Genomic DNA, 16,025 nt, shown 5'->3' with positions numbered 1-16,025 from the left:
CATTTGCTGCCCAGAAATAAAAGTACAGACGCACAATCAGCTTATGATAGTTAGCATAAGGGCAAAAGGGAAGCACCCCTTTGCACAAAAATGACCACTGATTTTAGATTTTCACTCACATTCCAATAAAATGATACCTCCTCTTCTCTCTAAAACATATCACTTCACACTTTTGTCCTAAATTTCACCAGTATGTGTTCTCAAAGGCAGTTACCATCCTCATTCAAGGAGAAAGTGAGGTCTGCAGATGCTGGAGATCAGAGCTGAAAATGTGTTGCTGGAAAAGCGCAGGTCAGGCAGCATTCAAGGAACAGGAAATTCAACGTTTCGGGCATAAGCCCTTCTTGAAGGGCTTATGCCCGAAACGTCGAATTTCCTATTCCTTGGATGCTGCCTGACCTGCTGCACTTTTCCAGCAACACATTTTCAGCTACCATCCTCATTCGCCACAGTTCAGCATATGAAAGAATCCATTAGCTCACTGTGAAGACTGAAGAGCACATTTACTTTCAACTGAAGTGCAACAACAACAAATAAGGAAGCACATCTGGCAAATTAATTTTATTTACAAAAATGGAGCATCACAAAAATTAGCTTCTTCGAGCTGAAAGCAGTACAAGTCCTTCAACATGTTGAGATTCCCAATTCGCCATGTATTAGAATGCACTCTTGCTCCTTTTGTAATTTAGTCCAACTAGAAAAGAAAAAGCAATTATATAAATGTTTCCATCACATTTATTAAAAAGGCTTTAAAACAATTTAGATGTAGTGAATTGCAATTCATAAGCAACTCCTACACCAACAATTATATGTAAATACAACCTAGTCTTTAATGTTCAGCATCCATGTTGAACTTCAACAGGACAAAAAAAAGTCAATCACCCACCCAAAATGATGCAAAGACATATCAAATGCAGAATCCAAATAGAAAAATTACTAGAATTGCAGCAAAAATTTAGACAAATCACTTTGAATCACAAAAAAAGTTAAAAATCACAACACCAGGTTATAGTCCAACAGGTTTAATTGGAAGCACACTAGTGCACTACCAATTAAACCTGTTGGACTATAACCTGGTGTTGTGATTTTTAAACTTTGTACACCCCAGTCCAACACGGGCATCTCCAAATCAAGAAAAGAGGTTAGTAATCTATTTCATATTATGTACAACTACAACTCCAAAAGAATCTGGGTCTACACTGTTGAATAAAATCAAACATGATCAAAGAGACTTGCAAACTTCAGACATCCTGAGCCAGCAAGATACATAACTGAACACAGAACTTTAGTCAAATCTGACACATTAAAAAATTTTGACTACGTTTCCATGATTTACACAAAACCAGGTAGTGCTTAAATTATAATACAAGATTAATTATGGCACGTCTACCCCGACCAGAGGTTCCCCAAGTACAGAGAAACGTATCGGGGGGGGGGGGGGGGGAAGAACACCTTCGGCCAAAAGGTATACAGTGCGTGGACGGAGTGCTTCACGAAGAGGCCTGTTCAATGGGGAGGTGCAGTGTACGGCGGACACCTCCCTGTGGGAGTGAAGGCAGCGGCCCCCGGGGCCACACGTGTCAGCCAGGGGAGGCCTGGGGAGCGGGAGCTGGAGCTGGAGCTGGAGCTGGAGCTGGAGCTGGAGCTAGGCCCCGGGCCCCGGGCCCCGGGCCGGCCATGCCCGCGGAGGGGGGAGGCGGGAGCGAGCTCCTCCATTACCTTGACGAAGCCGATGTCTTTGGCGTACTGCCTGAAGCACTGGCGGCACATGTTGAGGCCGTATTTCCGGATCAGGCCGTGGCGGTTCGCACACACTCGGCTGCGAAGAAAGACAAACAAGACGAGAGAGCTTTAATCAGACGGAGTTGGGGGGGGGGGGGGGGTGAGAATGAAAATCACAGCTTCCCGTGCCCGGGGAGGAACGCACCATGAGCGGGAGCCCTGGCCGAATTTCCTGGGGTGGGACCAGTAAAGCTGTTGGTGACCCATGGCGGACACTGCTCAAGAGGAAGGGGGGAGGGGAAGCCGCGCAAGCGCTCTTCAAACCCTTCCCATCGGCCCCAGCGCGATCATCTGCATATGCGCCATGACGTCACTACGCAGTGGCTAGCCCCGCCCTTGTGTTGCTCAACTCTTTCCAAACCATCCAGGCTGCATTGTGACGTTAATGACAGCAGTGCAGCTCCTAATGCTTCACACCACTGTCAGAATTTCCAGTTGGCTGCCTCCCCTTCACCACAGACTCCCACAGGTCACTGGACTGTAAATCCTCACACTCTGTTTTCTGTGAAGACTCCATCCAGTTTCTCCACCACATCTGTTCTCATCGAACCCATCTCGGGCGATGAGCAAGTGACCTTTAGAAACATCTACCATCTTCATCAAGTGATGATTTCCCACCGCTGTGTAGGGTCTTCAGCCATGTTCAGCCCATCTCCTGCATTCTTCCCTCACCTCCCCCCACCCCCACCCCCCTTCTCTCCCACAACACTGCTAGGTTCCCCCAGTCCTTACTTCCAACCTTGTCAGCAACTGCATCCAAGTTTTCATTAGCCACCATTCCTGCAAACTCCAACAGGAAGCAGCAATCTGACACATATCTCCCCTCCTCTCCTGTCAGCATTCTGCAGGGTCAACAATGCCCTCCAGCACATCTACTCCACTTCCCGCACCTAAATTAGATTCCCCTACAATGTGGAAACAGGCCCTTCGGCCCAACAAGTTCACACCAACCTGCTGAAGAGTAACCCACCCAGACCCATTTCCTGCTAACTTATATACCTAACACTATGGGCAGTTTAGCATTGCCAATTCACCTGGCCTGCATATAGAGTCATAGAGATGTACAGCATGGAAACAGACCCTTCGGTCCAACCTGTCCATGCCAACCAGATATCCCAACCCAATCTAATCCCACCTGTCAGCACTCAGCCCATATCCCTCCAAACCCTTTCTATTAAAATACCCATCCAATGCCTCTTAAATGTTGCAATTGTACCAGCCTCCACCACAAACTTTGGCAACTCATTCCATACACGTACCACCCTCTGCATGAAAAAGTTGCCCCTTAGGTCTCTTTTATATCTTTTCCCTCTCACTCTGAACCTATGCTCTCTGGTTCTGGGCTCACCGACCCCAGTGAAAAGACTTTGTCGATTTATCCTATCCATGCCCCTCATAATTTTGTAAACCTCTATAAGGTCACCCCTCAGCCTTTGATGCTCCAGGGAAAATAGCCCCAGCCTGTTCAGCCTCACCCTATAGCTCAAATCCTCCAATCCTGGCAACATCCTTGTAAATTTTTTCTGAACCCTTTCAAGTGGACTGTGGGAGGAAACCAGAGCACCCAGAGGAAACCCACACAGATACGGGGAGAATGTACCAACTCAACACAGACAGTCACCCTAGGCTGGAATTGAATCTGGGTCTATGGCGCTATGAGGCAGCAGTGCTAACCACTGAGCCACCAAACTGCCCCTAAGCAGGGCATCTTTGCCCTTGAACCCCACACCTCCAACTGCAACTAGGACTGAACTCCCCACCCCCCTGCCCACCAATCTCCGGATACAACGCATCATGCCATTTCCACCCAGTCAGACCCCACCTCCAGAGACATATTTCCGTTTCTATCCCTTTCAGCATTCTGCAGAGACCATTCCCTCCACGATTCCCTTGTTCAGTCCATGCACCCCACCCCACCCCACCCCCACCAACCCACCCTCCACTCCCACCACTTCCCTTGCCACTACAAGAGGTATAAAACCTGCGCCCACACGTCACCCCTCACTTCCATCCAAGGCCCCAAAGAATCCTTTCGCATCTGGCAGAGATTTTCTTGCACCTCCAAACACCTCATCTATTGTATTCGTTGGTCTCCTCTACATTGGGGAGACAGCACACCAACTTGCGAAACCTTTCGGAGAACATCCCTGGGACATACACACTAATCAACCCCGTTGCCCTGTGGCCAAACACTTCAACTCCCCCTCCCAATCCACCAAGGACATGAAAGTCCTGGGCTTATTCAACGAGGAGAAAGTTTCTGTGGATGAAGAACAGTAGAGGTCCTTTGCAAGGGCTTATTCCAAAGCCACAGCCTAGCCACCCGACGCCTGGAGGAAGAACCCCTCATCTTCCAACTTTGGACCCTCCAACCACATGGGATCAATGTTGATTTCACCAGTTTTCTCATCTCCCCTTCCTCCACCTTATCCCAGATCTAACACTCCAACTCAGCACCACCCTCTTGAACTATCCTCTCTGTCCATCTTCCTTCCCACCTATCCGCTCCAAACTCCTCTCCAACATATCACCATCACCCACACCTTCATCTACCAATCGCATTCCTAGCTACCTTCCCCCCCGGCCCCATCCAGCTCCCATTTATCTCTAAGCCCCCTTGCCCCCCACCCCCCCAATTCCCGATGAAGAGTTTAAACTCAAAATGTCGAGTCTCCTGCTCCTCAGATGCTGCCTGACCGGCTGTGCTTTTTCTGCGCCGCATTTTTTGACAGCATTCTGCAGAGACCATTTCTTCAGAGACCTGCTGTTCACTCCTCTTCTACTCCCAACACCTCCACACCAGCTTCCCTTGCAATTCCAGAAGGTGTTACACCTGCCTATTCATTTCCTCCTCATTATCCAAAGCCCCAGACATGCCTTCAAGATGAAGCAGTGATTTATTTGCACTTGACTCAATCTAATTTGTATTTGCTGCTCATAGTGTGATCTCCTTTACATTGGAGAGAAAAGATACTTACTGGATGACCACTTTGCGGAACATCTATGTTCTATCCTCAAAAATGACCTCAGAATTCCAGTTGCCTGCTACTTCAACACACCACTGTGCTCCCAAGCCAAAATTTCTGTCTCATGCCTCCTGCAGTGCTCCAATAAGGCTCAGCACACGTTGAAAGAACAGCACCTCAATTTCTCTTTGGCAATCCTTCAACCTGAGGACTCAATATCAAGTTCAGCAATGTTAGGGCTTGAGCACCTTGTTCTGTCTTCTTCATCTATCTGCACATCCCAGGCCCTGTCATCACATGGGCTACTTTCGTCACTGCCAACCGATTTATACCTACTTATTGTACCTATTATCAGCTTTTCTTTCTCCTCAGTTCACCACTTATCCATCCCTTTATCTCCATAATTGTTGTTCTTCTCCCAGGGTTCCACCTCTGGCTCAGTGGTTAGCATTGCTGCCTCATAATTCTAGGGACCCTAATTTGATTCCAGCCTTGGGTCACTGTTTGAAGTTTGGACATTCTCTCCATAAGCTGTATAGACTTCCTCCTACAGTCCCAAAAAGTGCAGCTTAGGCGAATTGGCCATGCTAAATTGCCACAGTGTCTAAGGATGTGCTGTTAAGTGGGAATAGGTTAGGGGAGTGAGATCTGGGAGTGATGCTTTTTGGAGAGGACAGTACAGATTCCATGAGCTGAATGGCCTCTTTCCCCACTATAAGGATTCCATAATACTTCCAACCACTATCCTGTGTATATAAAACCATCTTTTCCTAGCTACATCAGTTCTGAAGAAGGATTGCTGGACCTGAAACATTAACGCTGCTTTCTCTGCACAGTTCCTGGTAGACCTGCTATGTTTCTTCAGCAATTTCTGTTTTCTCTTAATGCCATATTGTTGTTTCACTGGTTAAGTTTCCAATTTTCTGTTTTGCTTTTAGTCCTTATTAGTTATCCACAATTATTTTTAGGGGGCATTTTAACCATCTTCTGGGTAGAAGATTTAGGCTGGAAAAGCAATTGGAGGGCGAACTGGACACAAGTGACAAAATTGTTCAAGTTCTAAGTTTGAATCATGGCAAGTTACAGCATAAAATGAGGTCACTTGGCACATCATGTCTGGGGCAGCCAACAAAAAAAAAAATCATTCACTCTAAATACCACTTTCCAGGATTTGATCCATTGGCCTGCACTTGAGGTGCATTTTCAGATGTCTTTTGAATGAGTAGAGGGTTTCTGCATCCACTACCCCTACAAGCAGCGATTTCCAGGTAATTATCCTCTCTGAGTGCAATAAATATTTCCTCAATTCTTCTAATCTTTCTATCAATCACTTGAAATCTTGGTCATTGGCCTCATTGCTCGAGTAAATAGGCCCTTTGCACCCACTCAGTCTAAATCCTTCACAATTTTGTATATCTCACTCAAATCTTCCTTCAGTCTTCTGTTTTCCAAATAGAACAACCGCAGTCTATCCAACCTATCCTCATGTTTGCACTTTTCCAGAGCTGACAACATCCTTGTAAATCTCCTCGGTTCCCTCTCTAATTCAGTTTCATCCTTTCCATTGTGCTGTGATCAGAGCTGCACACAATACTCAGGTGTTGGTCTAACTATACATTTAGAACATATACTTCGATTAACAAAAGAAAGGTTTCAATATGCCTTCTTAACCACCTTCATCAAACTGTCGTACCATGTTAGAACATTCATGGGAGTGCCATGTTGGGGGCTTTATGTCCCTCATCGATATTTTGAAAACCTCTAGTAGCGAACCACTGATGTTATGCACAGGACAGGGGCGAAGTGTCACACCTGGAAGGGCTAAAAGGACCAATTCACCAAGCAGGAATACTCACCATGATTTTGGGCATAGAGAGATTAGTTGTCTGAGTACATTTACATCATGTGATGTTCCATTTGTTGCTGTTAACCACCACGATTACAATGTTAATAATATAATTAGCACTGAAGATTGAATACAAAACACCAAATAATAAACTACTAAATGTTATAAAGTATTTGTTACAAAATGGCATTGAACCCTTCTAATTAAACCAAACATCCAGAAAAGCTCACCTCGCCCAGTAATCTGTTAAAGTATGAGTGACAAAGAATTCCCAACTTCCACTATTTAAAGAAAAATATAATTTATTTTTTAACTCTAAAAATGAACATTAAACAAAAACAATTTACAACTCTAAGCCTCCTTTCCCTTAAATGTTTGTTATTTGCCTCCAACTGTATAATAATACACTGTTCCAATAAAAGCCCATATTAAAATTACATCAACTTAATTTTAAAACCACATAACGGGTATTGTCGGTATCTGTCTCCCTCTGGCTGAAGATTTCCCTGGGTCACCTTTAGTCTTTTGCTGCAAAGATGTTTCATATGAAAAAGGTACCTGTAATAGAGAGTGTTTTGTTGGCATTTACTCTGTCATTGGCAGTTGATCTCACTGTCTAACTGTCAAAACGTCTGCTTCTTTATACCCCCAGCATTGGATTGTCTCATTGGTTTATGCTGGCAAAACAATAAATTGAAAATCGATTGGTTTTTGTATCCTGGAGCCTAACTTAAACTGATTGGTTCAATTTGAATGGTTGTCAAAACAGCAACCAAAACTCAGGTATTTCTTTTAGAGGCAAATGTTGCGTATTTTCAATTTTCCAGTACACTCTGAAACTGCTAGTCAGTCACATGACAGGTACCAGCAAACTCTCAGTGCAAAACAACTTTCACTCTCTCTTAAAGGTACAGTACTCTCCTTCAACTTTATAACACCTCTCCCCTTAAGAAAAACAAACCACCATAATGAAAAAAGGCTTTTTTTTTCTAATTCCTAACCCCATTACTCTGAAATATATAGGACATTAATCTAAGTCCATATTAATTTCTGCACACATATATATAACATTGGACTCTGTTCAATCTTATCTTTACTTTATCCATTAAATCCGCAATATCGCATCTGGTATCACAATCTATCAACTCACAACATGTATAATTTGTAAATTAAAAGTCTGTAATATAAGACTCCAACAAAATGGTCTCATGTTTTTGTCTTTAAATATTCCAAGAATGTAAGAGGATTGAGAAAGTGAGGACTGCAGATGCTGGACATTAGAGCTGAAAAATGTGTTGCTGGGAAAGCGCAGCAGGTCAGGCAGCATCCAAGGAGCAGGAGAATTGATGTTTTTGGGCATAAGCCCTTCTTCAGGAATGAGGAAAGTGTGCCAAGCAAGCTAAGATAAAAGGTAGGGAAGAGGGACTTGGGGGAGGGGCATTGGGTGGAAGGAGGTTAAGGTGAGGGTGATAGGCCGGAGAGGGGGTGGGGGCGGAGAGGTCGGGAAGAAGATTGCAGGTTAGGAAGGTGGTGCTGAGTCCGAGGGTTGGAACTGAGATAAGGTGGGGGGAGGAAAAATGAGGAAGCTGGAGAAATCGGCATTCATCCCTTGTGGTTGGAGGGTTCCTAGGCGGAAGATGAGGCGCTCTTCCTCCAGGTGTCATGTTGCCATGGTCTGGCGATGTCCTTGGCAGAGTGGGAGGGGGAGTTAAAGTATTGAGCCATGGGGCGGTTGGGTTGGTTGGTGCGGGTGTTCCAGAGGTGTTCCCTGAAACGTTCCGCAAGTAGGCAGGCTGTCTCCCCAATGTAGAGGAGGCCACATCGGGTGCAGCGGATGCAGTAAATGATGTGTGTGGAGGTGCAAGTGAATTTGTGATGGATATGGAAGGATCCCTTGGGGCCTCGGAGGGAAGTGAAGGAGGAGGTGTGGGCGCATGTTTTGCATTTCTTGCGGATGCAGGGGAAGGTGCCGGGAGTGTAGGTTGGGTTGGTGGGGGGTGTGGACCCGATGAGGGAGTCACTGAGGGAGTGGTCTTTCCGGAACGCTGATAGGGGAGGGGTGGGAAATATATCCTTAGTGGTGGGGTCTGTTTGGAGGTGGCAGAAATGACGAAGGATGATACAATGTATCTGGAGGTTGGTGGGGTGGTAGGTGAGGACCAGTGCGGTTCTGTCCTGGTGGCGATTGGAGGGGCGGGGTTCAAGGGTGGAGGAGTGGGAAGTGGAGGAGATGGGATGGAGAGCATCGTCAACCATGTCTGAGGAGAAATTGCAGTCTTTGAAGAAGGAGGCCATCTGGGTTGTTCGGTATTGGAATTGGTCCTCCTGGAAGCAGATGCGGTGGAGGCGAAGGAATTGGGAATATGGGATGGCGTTTTTACAGGGGGCAGGGTGGGAGGAGGTGTAATCTAGGTAGCTGTGGGAGTCAGTCGGTTTATAGTAAATGTCCGTGTTGACTTGGGCGCCCAAGATAGAAATGGAGAGGTCCAGGAAGGGGAGGGAGGAGTCAGAGACGGTCCAGGTAAATTTCAGGTCAGAGTGGAAGGTGTTAGTAAAGTGGATGAACTGTTCAACCTCCTCGTGGGAGCACGAAGTACCACTGATACAGTCATCGATGTAGCAGAGGAAAAGGTGGGGGGTAGTGTCAGTGTAGCTGCAGAATGGAAGAGGATTGATCCGTGTACACAACTGCCTCTGATACGTTGTTTGTCACATAAAATTAAAATGTTGTAAGGCCAGTACCAAACTCAATAATTCTTTTTCGATCATAGAGTATTTTCTCTGGTGGGTCTTAAGTTTCTTTGAAAAGTAACCAATTGGCTGTTAAATTCCATCATCATCTTCCTGTAGCAATAGAGCTCCAATTCATATATTATGAACATCAATTGCAACTTTGAAGGGTTTCAAAAAAAATTGGTGTATCTAAAACTGGTGTGATGATTAATACTGCTTTTAAATTGTCCCACCAGTAAGTGGGTGGCACGGTGGTTAGCACTGCTGCCTCACAGCACAAGGATCCCAGGTTCGATTCCAACCTTGGGCAACTGTCTGTGTGGAGTTTGCATGTCCTCCCTGTGTCTGTGTGGGTTTCCTCCGGATGCTCTGGTTTCCTCCCACAGTCCAAAGATGTGCAGGTCAGTTGAATTGGCCATGCTAAATTGCCCATAGTGTTAGGTGCATTAGTCAGAGGGAAGTGGGACTGGGTGAGTTACTCTTCGGAGGGCCAATGTGGACTTGTTGGGCCGAGGGGCCTGTTTCCACAGTTTAGGTAATCTAAATCTATAAATTTGTTAGTGATGCCACTATGCTGTTGACGTTTGGAACAAACTTCCAGTAGAATCTGCTTAGTCCCAAAAATCAAAGCACCTCATTCTTCAAGTTTGGTCATGTAAATTCCTCGATGGCGTTCATCTTTGCGTACCTTTGGGTCAACCTTCCATGACTGATGTTATGTCCCAAGAACGTTAACTCTGAATTTGCGAATTCTGTTTTCTTTAAGTTTGATACCAGTTTTGTTTCTCTTAATCATTCAAAGACCTCTGCCAACTGTACCATGTGATCTTTCCATGACTTACTAAAGATCACTACATCATCCAGACAAACTGCACGGTTTGCTAACCCAGGCGTAACACTGTTCATGAGTCTTTGAAAAGTGGCTGGTGCATTCTTCATTCCAAAAGGCATCACTTTGAAATGATATAGCTCATTTGGGGTTACAAACGTAGAAACTTCTTTTGTTTTCTCTGATAAAGGTACCTGCCAATAACCAGGCAGTAAGTCCAACTTTGTGATGTAATTACTTGTCCAACTTTCTCTACACAGTCCTCCAATCTTAGTATTGAGTATGAGTCCAATTTTGTTCCCGCATTGACCTTCTGATAGTCCATACAAAATCATTGAGTTTCGTCAGGTTTGGGAACTAACACGATCGGCAAACTCCACTTGCTCTGACTCAGTTCGATGATATCTTCATTGAGCATCGCATCCACTTCCTTCTGGACCCGTGTGGCCATGAAAGGATTAAGCCTGTAGGGGTGTTGTTTTATTGGAACAGCATTCTCTACTTCTACCACATGCTGAATAGCATTAGTCCTCCCATCTTATTCCAGCATATGTCCTCATACTGCTGTAACAAACCTTTCAACTGGGTTCTTTGCTCCTGAGACAGATAGTTCACTAACCTAGCCCACTCTGAAGATCTCAACTCACGGGAGGGGTCTCTCACGTCTGCGATCAGTCAATAAACACTAGCAATTTGGTCTGGTTCTGTAAGATTTCACACTTTAATTATGGCCAGACACAGGTTGTCCAGCAATAGAGGCTAAACACATCTGTGTCCCTAGGAGAAACCACGTGCATGGCTTAAGACAAAGACATTTTTATAATTTTTTTGTGAGAAGTACAGGGTATCATTCCAGAGCACATTCAGACAATTACCAATCAATTTTAATAAAGTGACTTTATTGACAGCAATGTAGCCCGATGATATTTCCTGGGAACTAAGTTTACTTTCCACATTCAAGCACCCCACCTCATGAAACTATTCTTTGCACCTGCACTTGCAAGGTCAGTTAGGGTGGCTAGTAATGTCTTATCTAGTCTAGTTATTTCTATGCTATAAGGGAAGCATTGTCTGCTAATCTTTATTGAGGCATACTATGGTTAGTCCAGGAATGCAGCTTTTAGCAGCATTAAGCAGAATTATCAATTTGCAGCCTTGAAGCCATTTTGTTATATTATTTGCATTAAGACTCCATTTTATTGCTGCCTATATTAATAAGACAATGGGTATTAAATGGTTGTTTCTGACTACAGCCTGTATACAGATTTCAGATCCTCATCTCCCTGTTTTGGTCATTCCATGACCACACCATAGGATGGGAGGGCATAGATTAGATCAGTCCAATCAAATGGACGCCAGAGACTGTCATACTTCCTTCTTTTACAGGGAGGAAATAAGGATAGGCAATCCCACCTCCTCATCATCATTCGGATGGAGAAAAAGCATTTTCTGGGGGGGAGCCAATGCTGTCAACAGAAGCTATTAGCTTAGCAGTAATACATTTAACAAAAGCAATACCAGCAAAGAGATAAACTAAAACAATACCAACCATGAACCATGAACCAAAGCCCCTATCTCCCCATCCCGCACCTTCTGTCATTTGTCTGATGAAGGTGTGAATGTTATCTACATACCTAGTAATATTTTCAATGAGGTCAGTAACCCCCACCCTGCATTTGCCTTTAACTATGGAGCAACCCCACCCTCTTTTGCAAGTAGGTAGTCGAGAGCGTGCCGGTTTTGTTGGGAAACTAAGCGCAATTCTAAAAGCACGTCCATAACTCCTGCTAAGGCCGAGGCCGTCTCATTGCCCAAGAGGCTGAGACCGCAAATGAGATAATTTCGGTTTTGATGGCTAATAATTCCTGCAGATCCTCCTAAGGAAAAAAGTACTAAGAAATGCTTACCCCACAGACTGGGCTTTAGTGGTGCCAAAAGCCTTAGCATCCCTCCATTGCGCGCAGAATTCAGGTGAGACTGAACGTTTAACAGGGAAACCCCAATCCCATTCCCAGGTAATTTGACAGTGAACAGTAGTCGGGAAAAGTGTGCCTACAGCTACAGTACGGGGAGTACTTATTTCACCAAGGACAAGGAAGTTGGTTGCTTTGTCTCGGCTGAAAACATAATAACCAGGTTTAGTATAGATAATGAAGGGATCTTCCCAATAAGAAGCAAATCTGTCTTTGTGACTCCCCCCAACATATACATAGTCCATGGCTACAAAGTGTGGTTGTTCTGAACGCTTAGGGTGAAAACTGCTCAATAAAAAGAGGTGGTTCTCTCGGTAAGAGATGTGGTTATTGTCTCAGAATGGTTCCTTCCATTCCACAACTGGGAAAATGGAGGTCCCATTAGGGGTCTCTTAGTGGGGATGGGTGCCATTGCTCATTCCATAAAGGGCCTGAATACCAGCGATAACAGAGACACACTCCTCCAATAGGCATTCAAATGAGATGCGAGACCCCACAGGGGAACATTAACGGTTGGTAAATTTGATCATAGCGCATGGAATAGTCACATTCACATAAGTGCACTCCCATCCTTTACCATTGTAACAATTTGGATAGGCTACCCTGGAATTATTAAAGGAAATCCATAAGCAACTAGCAGGTGGGGATGAGTAATAACATTTCCATCTTTTATCTTTTACGATGTGCAGATTTAGACCTATTTGAATGGGGGCAAGGCTTACCAGGACCGCCCATAGCACAACAGAAATCAAACTGGCACACAACCTGCTGACAGGGTAAGGACTATTTCAACTTGTTCTGTAACTGAACTGTCTGATCCTCTTGGTGCAGTTAACCATTGCAATGGTGTATGCATCGAAGAAATCAGTCTCTCGGCACACAAGGACATCTTTCTGGCATAAATGGTACACAGTCTCTGGTTGCTCAGGATCACATGGGTAAAGAGTTCCTCCTTGCGCACCAATGCTGGCAATGATGAGTCCATATAGCAGGGTCAGTTTGATCTTCATCATAATGGTCATTTCTGGAGCAAGGATTGGAATCTCTAAAACAGAAGAAGAATTACTATTTGAAATATGCAGCTATATCTTAGTAGTCTAGTTTGATTCCAGTTCCTGTCTCAGTTTCCCATCATCTCCATCTCCATCTCTAACTCCATCTCCACCACCTTGCAATGATAGAGGTGAACCCAGGCAGAGCGCCTGGTGACCTTAACAGCATTTGGGGTTGTGAAAAGGACCTGGAAGGGTCCTTCCCATCGAGGTTGGTAGTTGCAGCATGTCTAATTTTTAATGAGGACAAAGGAGCCTGGTTCACAGTGGGAACATCGTCAAGTGAGGGGAGTTTCTCATGGGAGTGAAGACCTCACAAAATTTTAGTCAAGGAAAGGACATAGGAGGACATAGAGTCATGGAAACTGCATGAAAACAGACCCTTCGGTCCAACCCGTCCATGCCGACCAGATATCCCAACCCAATCTAGTCCCACCTGACAGCACCCGGCCCATATCCCTCCAAACCTTTCCTATTCATATACCCATCCAAATGCCTCTTAAATGTTGCAATTGTACCAGCCTCCACCACTTCCTCTGGCAGCTTATTACATACATGTACCACCCTCTGCATGAAAACGTTGCCCCTAAGGTCTCTTTTATATCTTTCCCCTCTCACCCTAAACCTATGCTCTCTAGTTCTGGACTCCCCCACCCCAGGGAAAAGACTTTGTCTATTTATCCTATCCATGCCCCTCATAATTCTGTAAACCTCTATAAGGTCACCCTTCAGCCGCCGACGCTCCAGGGAAAACAGCCCCAGCCTGTTCAACCTCTCCCTATAGCTCAAATCCTCCAACCCTGGCAACATCCTTGTAAATCTTTTCTGAACCCTTTCAAGTTTCACAACATCTTTGCAATAGGAAGGAGACCAAAATTGCATGCAATATTCCAATACTGGTCTAACCAATGTCCTGTACAGCCGCAACATGACTTCCCAACTCCTGTACTCAATATTCTGACCAATAAAGGATAGCATACCAAATGCCTTCATCACTATCCTATCTACCTGCAACTCCACTTTCAAGGAGCTATAAACCTGCATTCCAAGGCCTCTTTGTTCAGCAACACTCCCGAAGACCTTGCCATTAAGTGTATAAGTCCTGCTAAGATTTGCTTTCCCAAAATGCAGCACCTCGCATTTATCTGAAATAAACTCCATCTGCCACTTCTCAACCCATTGGCCCATCTGATCAAGATCTTGTTATAATCTGAGGTAACCATCTTCGCTGTCCATTACACCTCCAATTTTGGTGTCATCTGCAAACTTGCTAACTGTATCCCTTATGCTCAAATCCAAATCATTTATGTAAATGACAAAAAGGAGAGGACTCAGCACCGATCCCTGTGGCACTCCATTGGTCACAGACCTCCAGTCTGAAAAACAACCTTCCACTACTACCCTCTGTCTTCTACCTTTGAGCCAGTTCTGTATCCAAATGGCTAGTTCTCTCTGTATTCCATGAGATCTAACCTTGCTAACCAGTCTCCCAAGGGGAGCCTTGTCGAATGCTTTACTGAAGTCCACATAGATCACATCAACTGCTTTGCCCTCATCAATCCTCTTTGTTACTTCATCAAAAAACCTAATCACGTTTGTGAGACATGATTTCCCACACACAGTCATGTTGACTATCCCTAATAAGTCCGTGCCTTTCCAAATACATGTACATCCTGTCCCTCAGGATTCCCTCCAACAACTTGCCCACCACCGATGTCAGGCTCACTGGTCTATAGTTCCCTGGCTTGTCCTTACCACCCTTCTTAAACAGTGGCACCCCGTCAGCCAACCTCCAGTCTTCCGGCACCTCACCTGTGACTATCAATGATACAAATATCCCAGTAAGAGACCCAGCAATCACTTCCATAGCTTCCCACAGAGTTCTCAGGTACACCTGATTAGGTCCTGGGGATTTGACCACCTTTATCCATTTCAAGAAATCAAACACTTCCTCCTCTGCAATCTGGACATTTTGCAAGATGTCACCATCTATTTCCCTACAGGCTATATCTTCCATATCCTTTTCCACAGTAAATACTGATGCAAAATACTCATTTAGTATCTCCCCCATTTTCTGCAGCTACACACAAAGGCCTCCTTGCTGATCTTTGAGGGGCCCTATTCTCTCCCTCATTACCCTTTTGTCCTTAATGTATTTGTAAAAACCCTTTGGATTCTCCTTAACTCTATTTGCCAAAGTTATCTCATGTCCCCTTTTGGCCCTCCTAATTTCCCTCTTAAGTATACTCCTACTGCCTTTATACTCTTCTAAGGATTCACTCGATCTATCCTGTCTATACCTTACATATGCTTCCTTCTTTTTCTTAACCAAACCCTCAATTTCTTTAGTCATCCAGCATTCCCTATACCTACCAGCCTTTTCTTTCACTCTAACAGGAATATACTTTATCTGGATTCTCGTTATCTCATTTCTGAAGGCTTCCCATTTTCCAGCCGTCCCTTTATCTGCAATCATCTGCCCCCAGTCAGCTTTTGGAAGTTGTTGCCTAATACCATCATAATTGGCCTTTCTCCAATTTACAACTTTAACTTTTAGATCTGGTCCATCCTTTTCCATCACTCTTTTAAATCTAATAGAATTATGGTCACTGGCCCCAAAGTGCTCGCCTACCGACACCTCAGTCACCTACCCTGCCTTATTTTCCAAGAGTCGGTCAAGTTTTGCGCCTTCTCTCGTAGGTACATCCACATACTGAATCAGAAAATTTTCTTGTACACACTTAACAAATTCCTCTCCCACTAAACCTTTAAACACTATGGCAGTGCCAGTCGATGTTTGGAAAGTTAAAATCCCCTACCATAACCACCCTATTATTCTTACAG

General features: G+C 44.8%; 1 protein-coding gene across 1 annotated transcript; it reads right to left on the bottom strand.

The window, feature by feature from the left end:
• Positions 1-534: 534 nt before the first annotated feature.
• On the bottom strand, positions 535-2,037 carry rps29 (ribosomal protein S29). The gene is made up of 3 exons (XM_060828509.1): positions 1,928-2,037; positions 1,720-1,819; positions 535-694 (listed from the first exon to the last, which is right to left on the bottom strand). Exons 1-3 carry the CDS (start codon positions 1,987-1,989, stop codon positions 686-688), a joined length of 171 nt encoding a protein of 56 aa, XP_060684492.1. The 5' UTR covers positions 1,990-2,037; the 3' UTR covers positions 535-685.
• Positions 2,038-16,025: the final 13,988 nt, after the last annotated feature.

This window comes from Hemiscyllium ocellatum, chromosome 8 (assembly GCF_020745735.1).
Source record: "Hemiscyllium ocellatum isolate sHemOce1 chromosome 8, sHemOce1.pat.X.cur, whole genome shotgun sequence".
In the NCBI taxonomy this organism is placed as follows: domain Eukaryota; kingdom Metazoa; phylum Chordata; class Chondrichthyes; order Orectolobiformes; family Hemiscylliidae; genus Hemiscyllium; species Hemiscyllium ocellatum.
The sequence above is the reverse complement of the archived record's forward strand: the minus strand, read 5'-3'. Positions and strand labels throughout refer to the sequence as shown.